At 36.0% G+C, this 14,071-nt stretch overlaps 1 protein-coding gene and 1 non-coding gene across 2 annotated transcripts; both read right to left on the bottom strand.

Annotated features, from left to right (window-relative positions):
- Positions 1-334: 334 nt before the first annotated feature.
- On the bottom strand, positions 335-5,152 carry LOC137726541 (uncharacterized). Its single transcript, XM_068465472.1, has 14 exons — positions 5,110-5,152; positions 4,784-5,017; positions 4,491-4,665; positions 4,325-4,408; positions 3,874-4,115; positions 3,175-3,412; positions 2,655-2,734; positions 2,506-2,590; positions 2,150-2,281; positions 1,927-2,040; positions 1,769-1,816; positions 1,188-1,272; positions 967-1,023; positions 335-871 (listed from the first exon to the last, which is right to left on the bottom strand). Exons 2-14 carry the CDS (start codon positions 4,987-4,989, stop codon positions 729-731), a joined length of 1,689 nt encoding a protein of 562 aa, XP_068321573.1. The 5' UTR covers positions 4,990-5,017; positions 5,110-5,152; the 3' UTR covers positions 335-728.
- An 827-nt stretch (positions 5,153-5,979) lies between these two features.
- TRNAG-GCC (transfer RNA glycine (anticodon GCC)) lies at positions 5,980-6,050 on the bottom strand. The gene has a single exon. It is a non-coding gene; the product is annotated as a tRNA-Gly (tRNA).
- Positions 6,051-14,071: the final 8,021 nt, after the last annotated feature.

Here is a 14,071-nt window from a genome sequence, read left to right on the forward strand (position 1 = left end):
GGACTACTTCTGAAAGCGTTAAAAGTGTTTATAACATTGTTAGACAAATAAAAATTAAAAATGGTTATGGATCAAAAAATGCTTTCTAGAGAAGCATTTTCAAGTGCTTTCTAGAAAACACTCGAGGTTTCTAATAAAATGCTATGTCCTTCAAATAAAATCGCTTTTACTGTATATAAACAATCACAAACGGAACCTTAGTTCATTGTAGTTTTGGGCCCATTCTTCTAATCAAAACAAGTATATGGAGGCTGGTACTACCAGGCATTACGGACATTAAAGAAAAGTTGTTCATCTCTGAGTTTCTTTACTATTGATTTCCAAGGGTTAGAAATTAGAAACAAGTCAAAACATGAAAATGTTAATGGATGCACTTGAAGTTTACAACAATAAATGAAAAAATTTACATGTTGTAGGTACGAAAGAATGAGTGTCGCTTAACTCCAACGATATGTTCTGTCACTAAAACTCCATACGAGCACAAAGAGGCTCACTATAACCTTGGTAATAGACAACGATTTTGACATAATTGACTATATAACATGTCAACCTATTCTATAAAGCAACAACATGACCTTGACAAACGACGACTCATAAATCAATCATTAAACGTAGCCTAATTGTCAAGCTCGACCTCCCTTCCTCTTAATCTACATGATTATATGGTGACTGGACACACAAGAAATTATACTTACGAATGCTGGATAATAGCTCGTACACTTTGCTTGTTATCTTCGTGGAGGTTTGTGTTGAGGTAGTGGGGGTCTAGTAGATTGCCGTGAAGGCTGAGAGCCTCCTGCGACACCCAACTGGTTGGGCACATGTAAGGGAGGGGTTCCGTTAATTGGTGAGTCCGGAGGATCAGGTGTGTCTGGAGAAAGCAAACAAGTGGAGGTCTGAGACTGCAAATACAATCTAATACTAAACAGATGATACTGAGGAATTCTGATTGCAACAAACACATACCAAATAATGATTTAACAGATGGTCGTTTTGGCTTGGTATTCTTTTTCTTCAACTCAGCTGCATCAGAGTGAGAGCATTTGATGGTCAGTGAAGCTCTAACATTACACCAACCGAATGCCTCATCCAGTCATCCCCACCCCCATCACAAATAAAAGTTCTACCAATTTCTATATATTACCGATTGACGCCTATTTATACACATTAATTCCTATCAAACTTACCAATGCCAGGCATATGATGCTCATCAACAATTTCAAAATTCTTGTAGGTATAGCCGACGAAATTCGTATCCGTGGAGGAAAGCATCTGGAATGAGTGAAATAAGATTAAACAGTCAACATATATAAATAACAGGAATACAGAAAGACAAACACTAGCACAGAAACAGCAAAGAAAGACCAATCCACGAAGAAACTAATTTATGAGGGGCTGAAAACAAAAGAAACCCGAGACTAATCATAACACTTCCAAAAGAATTAGGTACTTCCCTTTAAAATTACATATGATAAAATTTGATTTTCCATATTTTTGTGATATTCATAATAACTAATATATTTGATAAGATTTTGCGAAACAACTATCACATTAGTGTAAAAGTAATTGATTGATTGAAGATTAGAGGAACGCCTAGTGTAGGAGAACTACTTTCACATTAACTTCCTACACAACCAAACTTAGTGCAAGCTCTATTCTTCCCTTCTAGTTCAAGATGACTATCAAATCCTGTTTTCCAGTACTTCTGCCGAAGCTAATTTGCAGGAACACCATATAGATGCAAACTCAAGTAAACTTTGATACTTGCCTTTCTCCATGGACCAGATTTTGTTGAAGTCTCTACCGGAGCCCCCAACTGCAACCATGAAAACAAAAAGGAATTCAAAATAATGGTAAGCAGATAAGGTCCGTTAGGAAAAGATAGGAAACATCCAACACTTGGATAGGTATCATCATTTTGCTCACCTCATCGAACTTCTCAAAGTTTTGAGTATCTAACTCATTGTTGACCTCTGGTATGAAAGCCGCTTCCATCTGATATAATCTATCCCATTGTAACCCATCAAACCATGGGTGTGCCTAACATAAGGAAACACATTTAAACTCTTTTTTTCTTTAACCAAACAAAAGATCTGTCAGCCATTAATAATAGTGAGAGAGAGAGAGAGAGTCTGTCAAGCATACTAACTTTTATTTCATGAGCTCCTTGCGTCCCAAGCCTCTGCTCAACATTGCAGAGGAGCTTGCAAATGAGATCCTTAGCTTCAGAAGAGAGCTTTGCTTCCCCTGGGAATTTCAGATGAGTTCTCCAGTTAACAATCTGCATGGCATAACTAACCATTGGTTTGATAACATTCATAAGGATATGCAAATAAGATGTCAGCAGGAGATTTCTCGATAATACCGCTTAAAAAATAACCATAGTTCCAGAAAATAAGAATACAGCAGGACTCCGTTTCTCAAATCTGCATTGCTAAACCTATTCAGAAATCTGAATGTTGCATATTACAAAATATTCAAACAAAAAATCAAAATTCAGTTTACCTTTCTGCATGTTGACATTGGTTCATCAGAATAGAAAGGTGGAAATCCTACAAGCATCTCATACATGATTGCACCAAGAGACCACCTGATAGAGAAATTTTGTTACAATATGTCCCATGGTGAAAAATGTGCGAAATCAATGAACTAACCAGTCACATTCCATTCCATATCCTTTCTTCAGCAATACTTCTGGAGCAATGTAATCTGGAGTTCCAACTGTTGAATAAGCCTAGATGGCATATGAAAGGACCATTTTATTTAAATATCTGAAGATTCGTTACAGAACACTTGAAGAGACAAGCGAATCATAATTACTGGACAAACGGAATTAACAAGAAGTTCCTTTCTCAAGTACAAACTGTAAGCAACAAAGCATAGCACCAAAAAATGATACTTTTCCTTAAAGATAGTATTATTGCCGTTGTGCATCCGATTTTATGTAATATCCGTGAGTGTATATGCCAATCGATAACCACAAGGCTGCTGTTTAAATAATTCCTAGATAGTATATCTCTTTTTCCTTGCTTCCTCTTTCAACAAGATTCTGATTGGAAGTATAATCTAGCACAGGAATGTAGAAGTACTCTAACTGGAGGTCCTGTCCCAAACACTAGCAGTAGCAACAATAGTCCAAAAGATGAGTAAACCAAGAAATGAAACAGAACATACCAGCATTCGCCTGTTCTTTTGCCAGTGCAATAACTGTTCCTGTTGGGTCCGTTTTGGTGTTGTGGGAACGTTAGAATGTTTATGACTCGCTGAAGGGGATTTTGAATTCCCTCCAACTGCGTTGCCATTCTCAGTAAGATCTGGAAAGCTATTAGATCCCAAAGGTTTACACAACCCAAAATCTGAAAGCTTCATGTGGCCGTAACGGTCAAGCAGTAAATTATCAGGCTTAATATCCCTACAAAAGATATTTAAATTCAGGCTTACATGATATATGAAGGGAACATCTGAGAAGCAAATAAATAAACATAGTTATGCAACAAATAAAGCTAACGGATAGAAACCTCAAGGATAACTCTGATAAAACATGGAGAAGGTTGCATGGCCAATGGCTTAAGCTTCGGTCAGTTACACAATAATTAAGGTTCTGATAGAATGGTTGTAAGTAAACATTAACATCTACGTTACTGGCAAAACTATATTCAAGCCTATATATTTCTAGTTTCCAAGGCAAACCATTTTGAAAGCAGGATATTATGTTTAGGTATTAGCAAGCTAGTGACTAATGCTACCGTAAACCACCTACAAGATTCTGCCTCTGCCGATAGCATTGTGGGGCTAACATAATTGTATTCCAAGTCTAATCAACAGGCGATCGAAATTCCAACTCAGTAAGTGCACAGATCAATGAATCAATACCTGTGGATGTAGTTGTGCTTGTGAATAGACTCAATGGCAAGGACCGTCTCTCCAACGTAAAACCTGGCTTCATCTTCAGTCAAGATATCTTTGCGCATTAGTAATGTCATCATATCACCCCCGGGAAGATATTCCATTATAAGATACAAAAATTCCTCATCTTGAAAGGAGCAATAGAGCTTAACGATGTAAGCACTATCAACCTCAGCAAGAAGATTTCTTTCAGCTTTAACATGTTCCACCTTCCAAAAATGAAATCAAGCATGAGTGACGACGAACTTATCAATAGTAGAGTAAAGAAAAAGCAAGCACATTTCTTCCAAGTTCCTTTCTTTTCGGGTGGGCAAGTTCTTTCACACAATTCAGTTTAAATTCATAGTTTTTTCAGCAAGATTTAATTCAACTTTATGATAAATACAGTTATGAATCATGATCATTGGTAAAGCGGTACCTGGCCTCTCCGGAGCATCTCCGATTTCTTGAGCTTTTTCATGGCGTAGACCTGACCAGTAGATTTCTCTCTGCAGATTCTGACCTGCATTTTTGCAACATACGATATAAAGCCAATGCAATCGACATAAACAAAAAGCCAATTGACAACAAAGTATATTGATAACCTCTCCGAATGCACCCCTTCCGATGATGGTCAACAGCTGAAAGTCATCAACCCCCATTTTATGCCTCTGAAGATGCATGTACTCCGTCTCCTTCTGCTCCAAATACTTCAACACATTCATCTGATCCTCCTGCGAAACATCCGCGTCGGCGAGCCGCCTTTCGAGCATCCACCGCCTGCAATTCCACACAAAAACACCACATTCAACCCCAAATCCACACAGTCAATCAACCAGCTTCAATTCCAAAAATGCTGCAGAATTTGACCGAGTCAAAGCCAGTCAACTCAACTCACCTCTCCTTCCTTTCCTGCAAGGACTTCATTTGCGCCTTGTAGTGGTTCTCAATGTACTGTTTGGCCGCCTCCACCTTCTGTTTGGTCACGCTCGACGGCGCCTCATCGGAAGCAGAATTCTGCTGCTCAGCCTTCGAACCCTCCGCCGCCGCCTTCTTCTTCGCCCTCGGCTGAAACTTCTGAAGCCAACTCCTCGCAGAATCCATGTCTGAAAATTTACAGTCCTCCTCCTCCCTGTAATCCAATCCAACTCAATTTCCCCCAAAAAAAAAAAAAAAATTTGGAAACGTAATAATTCGTTATTAATGACGAATTAAAATACTAACCGAATGCAGAGAAGATTGCATCGACTTTCTCTTCTGCTTCCTTTTCTTACTTTAAAACTCAGAAGACTCGGGCGGAAAAACAAGATTAAGTCATTAATTTCGTTTTAAATCGAAATTAATTAATTAATTTAAGACAGGATGATCGAAATTACAGAAGAGTCCTTTCGTTGGAACACTAGAGAAAATAATGGATGCGTGAAAAGAAGGGTAATATGGGGAAGTACGAGTTTTGCGATGTTAATTAGGAGTCGTGAAAATCACAACGACGTCGACAGGGGGATTGCCGTCGCGGTAAGGTGGCCCTGGCAGCCGGTAACTGGAGGGGAAAGTGACCGGCAGTTGGTGTTTGGAACCGACACGTGTCGGCGAACGTAATGGCACGAAGGTTATGGGCATAAAGACGCGCGAACTTGTGATTGACGCGTTTTTTGGGGGTCCCAGAACCCGGGTTTATATTGGCGGTTGAAAACGCGTGGGAAATTAAACCCTGGTTAAGATTATTTTCTTTATTACAACTTATTATTACGGTTTAGTGATATTTCTTTTTACAGTAAAAAATTTTATGTTGGATTATCATCAAAGCAGATTTGAACTACATTATCTAGTGATATTTCTCTTTACAGTGAGAAGTCTTAAGTTCAATTATCGTTGAAGCAAATTTGAAGTACATTAATGCTAGTCTATTGTAAAACTAAACTCATCCCTTAATGTAAATAATAAAATTCGTTAAATAAAAATAAAAAATAAAAAAAATCATTTTCTTTCTTTTCAATGAGGTAGGTGAAATCTTGTTGAGTAAAATTACATCGGAATGAAAGTTGTTGAGAAAATGAATGCGCAAATTATAGGACCAATTAGTTAAAAACAGTTTGCATCAGCCGGGAATCGAACCCGGGTCTGTACCGTGGCAGGGTACTATTCTACCACTAGACCACTGATGCATTGTTAAAATGTTCGTCTCTTCAAGTTATATTTATATAGAACTTGGTCTCTCCATGATATATAGCTCGATTGCAGAGGAGTCTGTCCCCTCGGGGGCATCTCCGCCATCCCTTCGTCCAGCCGGGGACATCCCATACCTTTTTTCTAGTCGTTATCTCTTCTGCTCCAAAATATACGGCTTCACATTCTCTAGGGTTTTGTTTTTGTTCTTTCTTCAATAAGTTATTCACTTTAAGCAACCAGGTAACTACTTAATTGGTCCTTAGTAAACAATTATTTTCTGCACAATGCTCCAATACAAGTTGACGACAATCATGCACTACTTGTGTCGGCCTTCTCAAAGGCACTCCATTTTTAAAGGATTTGCGGCATGTCAAGTCCTGATAAGATTCTTTTTTTTTTGCATCAATTTCCAAAATGGTAAGCCTTTAAAATTCACTTCCCTTGTACTATAAACTGCAATTTGCCACAACTACTTAGGTCAGGCAGGAAGGTTAGCTGCATTCTTTTCAATGTTAATTCTTGGATTAGACATTGCAACACAAGCACAATATATACGTCCTGTGGGTCAATAACGTGATTAGTCCTCGAGACCCTATGGCCCTACGGTAATTAGGAACCTAAAGACTTTCTAATTAAACCCACCACCTTTTGTTGCTTAAAGTTGGGACTACATGACCCATATCTCCTTATCTTACCAGAATCATTTGATTAGGTCCTAACCAGAATCATTTGCCTATATTATAATCAACAAAGTACTTCTATGATTGCGTACAAAGAGGGTGCAAGTTTCAGTTGTCACATTGATCCGACGAGCTAAGGAGAACTTACACACCTAATACTGTAAGATTATGCCCGTTGAGATTGCTTCTAGGATGGTTAAAAACACTTTATGACAATGTACACTTTGCACAAAAAGTTAAAGTGCTTATGAAGAAGTACTCGATAGATGTTTCTTTACAAATCTTTTGAATTTTTAATGAAAATTTCTAGGTGTTTTTAGGAAAATCACTTATTGGCTCAAAGTGGAGGGATTTTATTAATGTGATATTAATCACTTGATCACGATCGACAACAATTTATGTTACTTTTTTCCTATGGATTTAAGAAAGATAATTGTTCTTACAAATTATTTTATTTGCATACAGCGAGAGCGATAAACATGACGAGAAAAACTAAAACATGTTCAAGACTTGATCATGTTTGCCAGTCATAAACCTTTTCCCAGAAATTCCCCTTGATGTGGAATAAGGACAGTCCTTGATCTTCCGCTTTCCATATGCAATGAGCCCCCCCACACCTGCCAATAAACTTATCACTCGGAAAGAATACATTGATCTTATGAGCATGGTAATTCGAGTATGAGAAATCGCAATCCCAAATTGACTCGAAGTCGAGGTGAAATTTCCATTCCCACTCCTGGTTGGGTGGAAGATAACGAACACCAAGATCATCGTCTTGTGACCAGCAATGGTATGTGAGTTGTTGGTTGTTGCCAAGATTGTTAACAATACGCACAAAGCGCTTTCGACCAGGCCATAAACCTGCGGTGGCACTCGGGCCAAATGCCAAAGCAACGAAGAGCGATAAATAGAACAACTGCATAACTGTATTTCCCTTCATCTTTCTTTCGACCTGAGTGTGTTATTTGATCCTGTATATGCATTGTAGCCTTCTGCTTTTATAGCAGGAAGAATGCTTCATTTCTTCTTCAAATTATTAATTGTGAGGGATATAAACCATATGATAGGATTAATTAGGGTATAACGTTCGTAATCTTACCTGTTATAATGTCTGCACACATGTAGGGAGATCAAAATACATACAAGGAAAACAATTGTTCTATATACAAGGAAAAAACTGCCGTGTTAATTTGAATCTATCGTCTGAGTCAAAAGGATAGAACATGTTCTTAATTGTAATATGCATATTCATATAGAAGTAGTTACGTGGTATAGATTTATAATCTTCCTTTTTTTTTTTGTTTGGGTTTAACACAACATTCCATAAGGTATTCCAAGGATCAAACCATTATCTTTTTATATTTCCTCAAATATTCTCATTAAGGTTGTAATATGCATGAATGTTCATATAGAAGTAGATACGTAGTATAGATTTATAATCTTCCTTTTTATGTTTTGACACAACATTTCATAATTAATGTATTCCAACAATCAAACCGCTTATCTTTTTTATATTTCCTCAAATATTCTCATTAAGGCTAATATTTTGTAATGTTCTAGTATAGATTTATAATCTTCCTTTTTTGTTTTGACACAACATTTCATAATGTATTCCAACAATCAAACCGTTTATCTTTTTTATATTTCCTCAAATATTCTCATTAAGGCTAATATTTTGTAATGTTCTAGTATAGATTTATAATTCTCCTTTTTTGTTTTCACACAACATTTCATAATGTATTCCAACGATCAAACCCTTTATCTTTTTTATATTTTCTCAAATATTTTGTACCAAAATTCACTCAAATTTGAAACCATCCTTAAATTAAATTGTAGTAATTTAGAACATCATTCAGATATTATCCACACAAAATTTAGACAAATCCAAAATCATTAAGACATTTATTTGTAGTAAAAAATAGACGAGTACAATCTAGTGGTATTCTTTTTCATAAGTGAGAGGTTTTAGGTTTAATTATCGCCAAAGGTGAATTTGAACCACATTATTGCTAACCCATTTTGAGGCATGCCCCACTCCCCCATCCCTTATATATAATATCGTTTGTTCAAAAAAAAAAAAAAAAAACAAATACGATTCTACAAAGAAATCCTAAATCCTAATCCAACTGTTATATAGTTTCAGATTTGGATAATTTTTTGTAAATACGATCATTGAAAGGGAAACCTAAAAAATAGAATGTTCCGGGTGTTGAAATACATAAAAACTTTTTAGTTCGCTGATATAGCATGAGTAAGGTTTACAATGGGTTTGTCATAATAATGTAGTTCAACTTCGCATTTGGTGAGAATCGAACCTAAGACCTCTCACTTCTAAACAAAGAAGAATACTATTAGACTATAGTATTAAGTAACTATTTGATGACATATTTGTTGCATGATTAAAATAGAATACCCGCCTGCGACCTCATCTCCCTCCTCCAAAAGAATCCAGCGTCTCCACTTATTTCTCCCAAAAATATTATTCTTGTCACACTTTTCATACTATATTTGTATTATCGTTCAAATAGAGATATGACCAACATATGTTGACTATCTCTACATATGATACAAATGTAGTATGAAAATGTGGTAAGTGTAGCATTATTCTTTAATTTCCGTGCCGGTCATCTCTTTCTCTCTTTGCATCGGAAAGTTATTGGGTCATGAACAAGGCAAAGAAAAGTTGTTTATGCCAAGAGTAATAGTAGAGAGACTATATTTGTAGACAAACTTTGTAAACTAAATGACATAGAAGTTAATATTTGAATTATTACTTAGGCGTTGATAAACGTACTCATTTTCTAATGATGACACATCATTGAATTTACAATTTTGTCTCCAAATTTAATTTCTATAGCATTACATGGATGCTCATCTCCCCCACCCCAATCTCCATCCTTCACTTTGACTTCTTGTTTCCATGGCAGTCATGGCTGTCATCGACCAACAATTCAATAGCTTTGTCAAAACACAAAAATGAAAAATCCCAACTCCAATCCAAAAGAAAAATCTGGAACTTGGGGCTGTTCTGCGACTGATGAGTCTGCAGGGTGAATTCCCAGGTTCAAATTCGACTGATCTGGGCTCCAATTTGCAGGTTCTTTTGAGGAGGAGAAGGCTAAATGATTTGACAAAATTACCTTGTTCCTTTTTTAAGAAATTTTACAGAATCACGGCAAACCGAAGCAAAAAAATGAATTTCTACGTGCAAATACTTTGCTCACCACCCTAAACTAGAGTGTATGGTAATCATTTGTAATGTCACATTTCACTTAACTTTGGTTAATTTTTTTTCAAAATTGAAAAAGTAACATCTAATGTGAAAATTAACTAGAACTGGTAAAGAACATGACAAATGATAAAGTATATGGTGTATACACCATAGTTTGGTGGTGAGTAAAAATGCTGAGATTAAGTTCAAATTTCAAGATGTATAGCAAAAAATACGACACTCATCAACGAAATGAAACTAACACAAGATAAAAATGAAACTTATTATTGGTATTATTGATCACTGCGAAAACAGAAATATATAATGGCCATTCCTAATGACCTCGTTTTATATATGAAATCACGCAGCAAGATCTTTGTTCCATGGACGACACCGGCCCCGGGAGCCATACAAACAAGGGCCATCTTGACGTACTTCCCAAAAGCAATTTCGACAAGTATCCCTGTCTTGCCTGTATATATCAAACCACCTAAATTGATTCGACCATGTGAAGCCGCAAAAGAATAGTGTTTTCATCCAAATAGTCTTTACTCCGAACTCAAAATCGTAGATTTCGTTCGGACGAATCACATGCTCACCGAGATCATCGTTACCGGATTTACAATGAACCTTCAAGTCCACGGCTGACTCCAGGGTGTTCTTGATAGTAACCTTTATGTGCCTGGTGCCAAAGATGTTATCAACGCTGTATGCAGCACTGGTGGTTTTTAAAGTAATAACTAGCACCAACACAAAGAGAATCACATTTCTTGGGAAGGGACTCATTTTTTTCTTTTGTTCTTGAAGCAGTAGAGCAAAGTTTAGGTCGTGGAGGGAGAACGTCTCTCTATCTCTCGAATTTATAGTGCTTGTCCAAAGTCTCTCCTAGCAATTGAAGCCAAATGCCGGTTTCATTCATGCATGTTAATTTTCTTGGCAATGAAAACCAGATAACTTTTCCAGCATATAACATTAAACGATTATACCATTTTCGTATGGATGCTGATGTGTATGAAATTGTTAATCTTGCAAGGAAATATTGATGCAAATTTTAATCTATATATAAATTGTTAATCTTTCAAGGAAATATTGATGCAAATTTTAATTTATATCTATATATATATTGATTTATTCATAATTCCAAAAATGTTTAATTTATATATAAAATCAAATGATACAGCATCATCTTCTTAATTGTCACATGCATGTATGCGCATAAATACGTTATAAAGTCAAATCTATAATCATAAATACTCAATTTTTTTAGAAAATTTTCATTATGATCGGAATATGAATGGTAGGTACACCACGTATTTTTATGTAAGTGGTGAAAATAATTTTTTTTTTTTTTATGTTATTAACTTTTTAGCACACATATCCCACTATTTGTATAGTGACACGTAGTGTATCACCCCTTGTCCCAGTCACACTGAATAATCTCTCAAGAACATGACGTTCTATCCTTTTGGATGAAATTATGGAATCGGATTTATACGGCAATTTTTCCTTGTATGTATAACGCTCGTTATCCTTAATTTGGCTCACCCTGTATGTATATATGCACTATGCAGACAAAGGTAAGATAAGGAATGTTATATATGGATAGATTACATTTGTATCAAAATTTCCTTGAAAGATTAACAATTCCATCCACATTTGCATCCCTACGAAAATGGTAACATCGTTTAATGAATTTGGATGAGCACTAAATTCGAGAGATAGAGACGTTCTCCCTCCACGACCTAAATTTTGCTCTACTGCTTCAAGAACAAAAGAACAAAATGAGTCCTTTCCCAAGAAATGTGATTCTCCTTGTGTTGGTGCTACTTATCACTTCAAAAACCACCAATGCTTGGAGAAATTTTTAGTTGTGACGGGAACATAGATGGTACACCATGTGTTTTTATGTAAGTGGTGGAAAATTTTAATTTTTAAGTTATTAATCTTTTAACACACATAACCAATCATTTCTATAGGAACACGTGATGTACCACCTCGTGTGACGATCACACTAAAAAATCTCTCCAATGCTAGGACCATCCTTCGCAGGCACATAACCGTTACTATCAAGAACAACCTAGAGACAAAGGTGGATTTGAAGGTTCACTGTAAATCCGCTGATGATGATCTCGGCGAGCACATTATTCGTCCGAGCGAAAACTATGAGTTTAAGTTTCAACAACATATTTTTATCGTGAAACATTTTTTTTTTTGCGGCTTCACATTTTCGAATCAATTTCATTGATTTTATATATACAAGCAAAACAGAGATGAGTGTCGGCATTGCTATTGGTATGTAGGTGAGGATGGCCCTTGTTTGGATGGCACGGCTTGTTCTCCGTGGAACCCAAAACTTGGTGCATAAGGAATATAAAAAGAGGTCTATAAGGAATGACCATTATGTATTTCCATTTCCACATTGAATAATATGAAGATTATATTTCATTGAATTCCTTTGCCTTGACATAGTGTAACAGTGTTTGAATCACGCACAATACTTTTCGAAATTCGAATTTAATCTCTCTCTCCTTCTGAAACAAAAATATAACCTTTACACCTTGAAACTCAATTTTTACTCCATTTTATCGCTATTTTGTTAATTTCATAAAATAAATAAATAAAAACACGAAATGTGGTGTCATAGCAGAAATATTGATTATGCAGCGAAGAAAAATGAGAAGGGTAATTTTGTCAAATTATTTATCCTTCTTCCTCCTCAAAAGAACCCGCAAATTGAAGCCCCAAATCCTTCGAATTTGAACCTGGGAATTCACCCTGCAGACTCATCAGTAGCAGAAAAGTCCCAAGTTCCAGATTTTTCTTTTGGATTGGAGCCGGGATTTTTCATTTTTGTGTCTTGGCAAAGCTATGGAATTGGTAGTCGATGAAAGCCATCACTGCCATCGAAATAAGTAGTCAATGCCATCACTACCAAGTTTTTAATAGACCAATGGTGTACTTTTTTTGGATAAACAGTATTTAAATTAAGCGATAGAGAGTGGGTTAAGCCTTACACTGAATTAATCATAATAATGTGATTCAAATTAGTCTTTTGGCGATAATCGAATCTAATGTTAGAATATGATTATAATAACATGATTTTCACAATATGTGTAATCATGAGTGAAGGTACACTATAACATTAGTGTACCAATATACATATGATTGTAGTGAAATAAGTTAATTAATGAATAAAGAAGGGGAATTTTAACGAAAAATTCATGGTACTGTTCACTTTAACGAAAAACCATATTTTTACACTAAAAAATCAATCATGGTACTATTCACTTTCATTAGTTTTCTTATAAAGAAAATAATATTCACCTTCATTACTATTCACTTTCACTGAAAAAATCAATCATCGTTAAAACTCAAAATTTACAAGCTATTTTCATTAGTTTTCTTATAAAGACAATAATATAATATAATTAATTCTAAAGGATGTGAATATTTGTATTCAACGAGAAAAGTTGTAGCTTCCTCTGAAGAATACAACTCCTCTTGAAAGAGTATTCCATCTCTATATATTCACCAAATTCCTTTATGTCAGTACAATTCAATTCCATCCACCATGTTTGATCCATATCATTCACACCATATTGTGATCAATAGTCTAAGCAACATTGATCATCGGTCCTGTGAACTACCCAATTTCTATTATCTAAGATCTCTCAATTACAAGTAAAAAAGAATAACTAGCACCACGTGTTTTTATAAAATGAAATTTTTTTTAGAAAATTTTCATTGTGACCGGAATACGAATGGTACACCACGTATTTTTATGTAAGTAGTGAAAATAAATTTTTTTTGTGTTATTAACTTTTTAGCACACATATCCCACTATTTGTATAATGACACGTGATGTACTGTCACATCCCGGCCCGGGACGGATCACTTCCCGGGCTCGCTCCACCACCGTAGCACGATATTGTCCGCTTTGGGCTTACCATTCCCTCACGGTTTTGTTTTTGGGAGCTCATGAGCAACTTCCCAGTGGGTCACCCATCATGGAATTGCTCTAGCCCCCTTCTCGCTTAACTTCGGAGTTCCTACGGAATCCGTAGCCAGTGAGCTCCCAAAAGGCCTCGTGCTAGGTAGGGATGAGAATATACATTTAAGGATCACC

This window comes from Pyrus communis, chromosome 2, assembly GCF_963583255.1.
Source record: "Pyrus communis chromosome 2, drPyrComm1.1, whole genome shotgun sequence".
NCBI classification, from domain to species: Eukaryota; Viridiplantae; Streptophyta; class Magnoliopsida; order Rosales; family Rosaceae; genus Pyrus; species Pyrus communis.

Excerpts from the sequence above, each read along its gene's own strand:
- LOC137726541 (XM_068465472.1), bottom strand. The coding sequence starts at position 4,989 with ATGGATTCTGCGAGGAGTTGGCTTCAGAAGTTTCAGCCGAGGGCGAAG. Across the intron at positions 2,735-3,174 it reads AAAAGAACAGGCGAATGCTG|GCTTATTCAACAGTTGGAAC; the intron begins GTATGTTCTGTT and ends TATGCCATCTAG. Across the intron at positions 1,817-1,926 it reads ACTTTGAGAAGTTCGATGAG|TTGGGGGCTCCGGTAGAGAC; the intron begins GTGAGCAAAATG and ends TCATGGTTGCAG.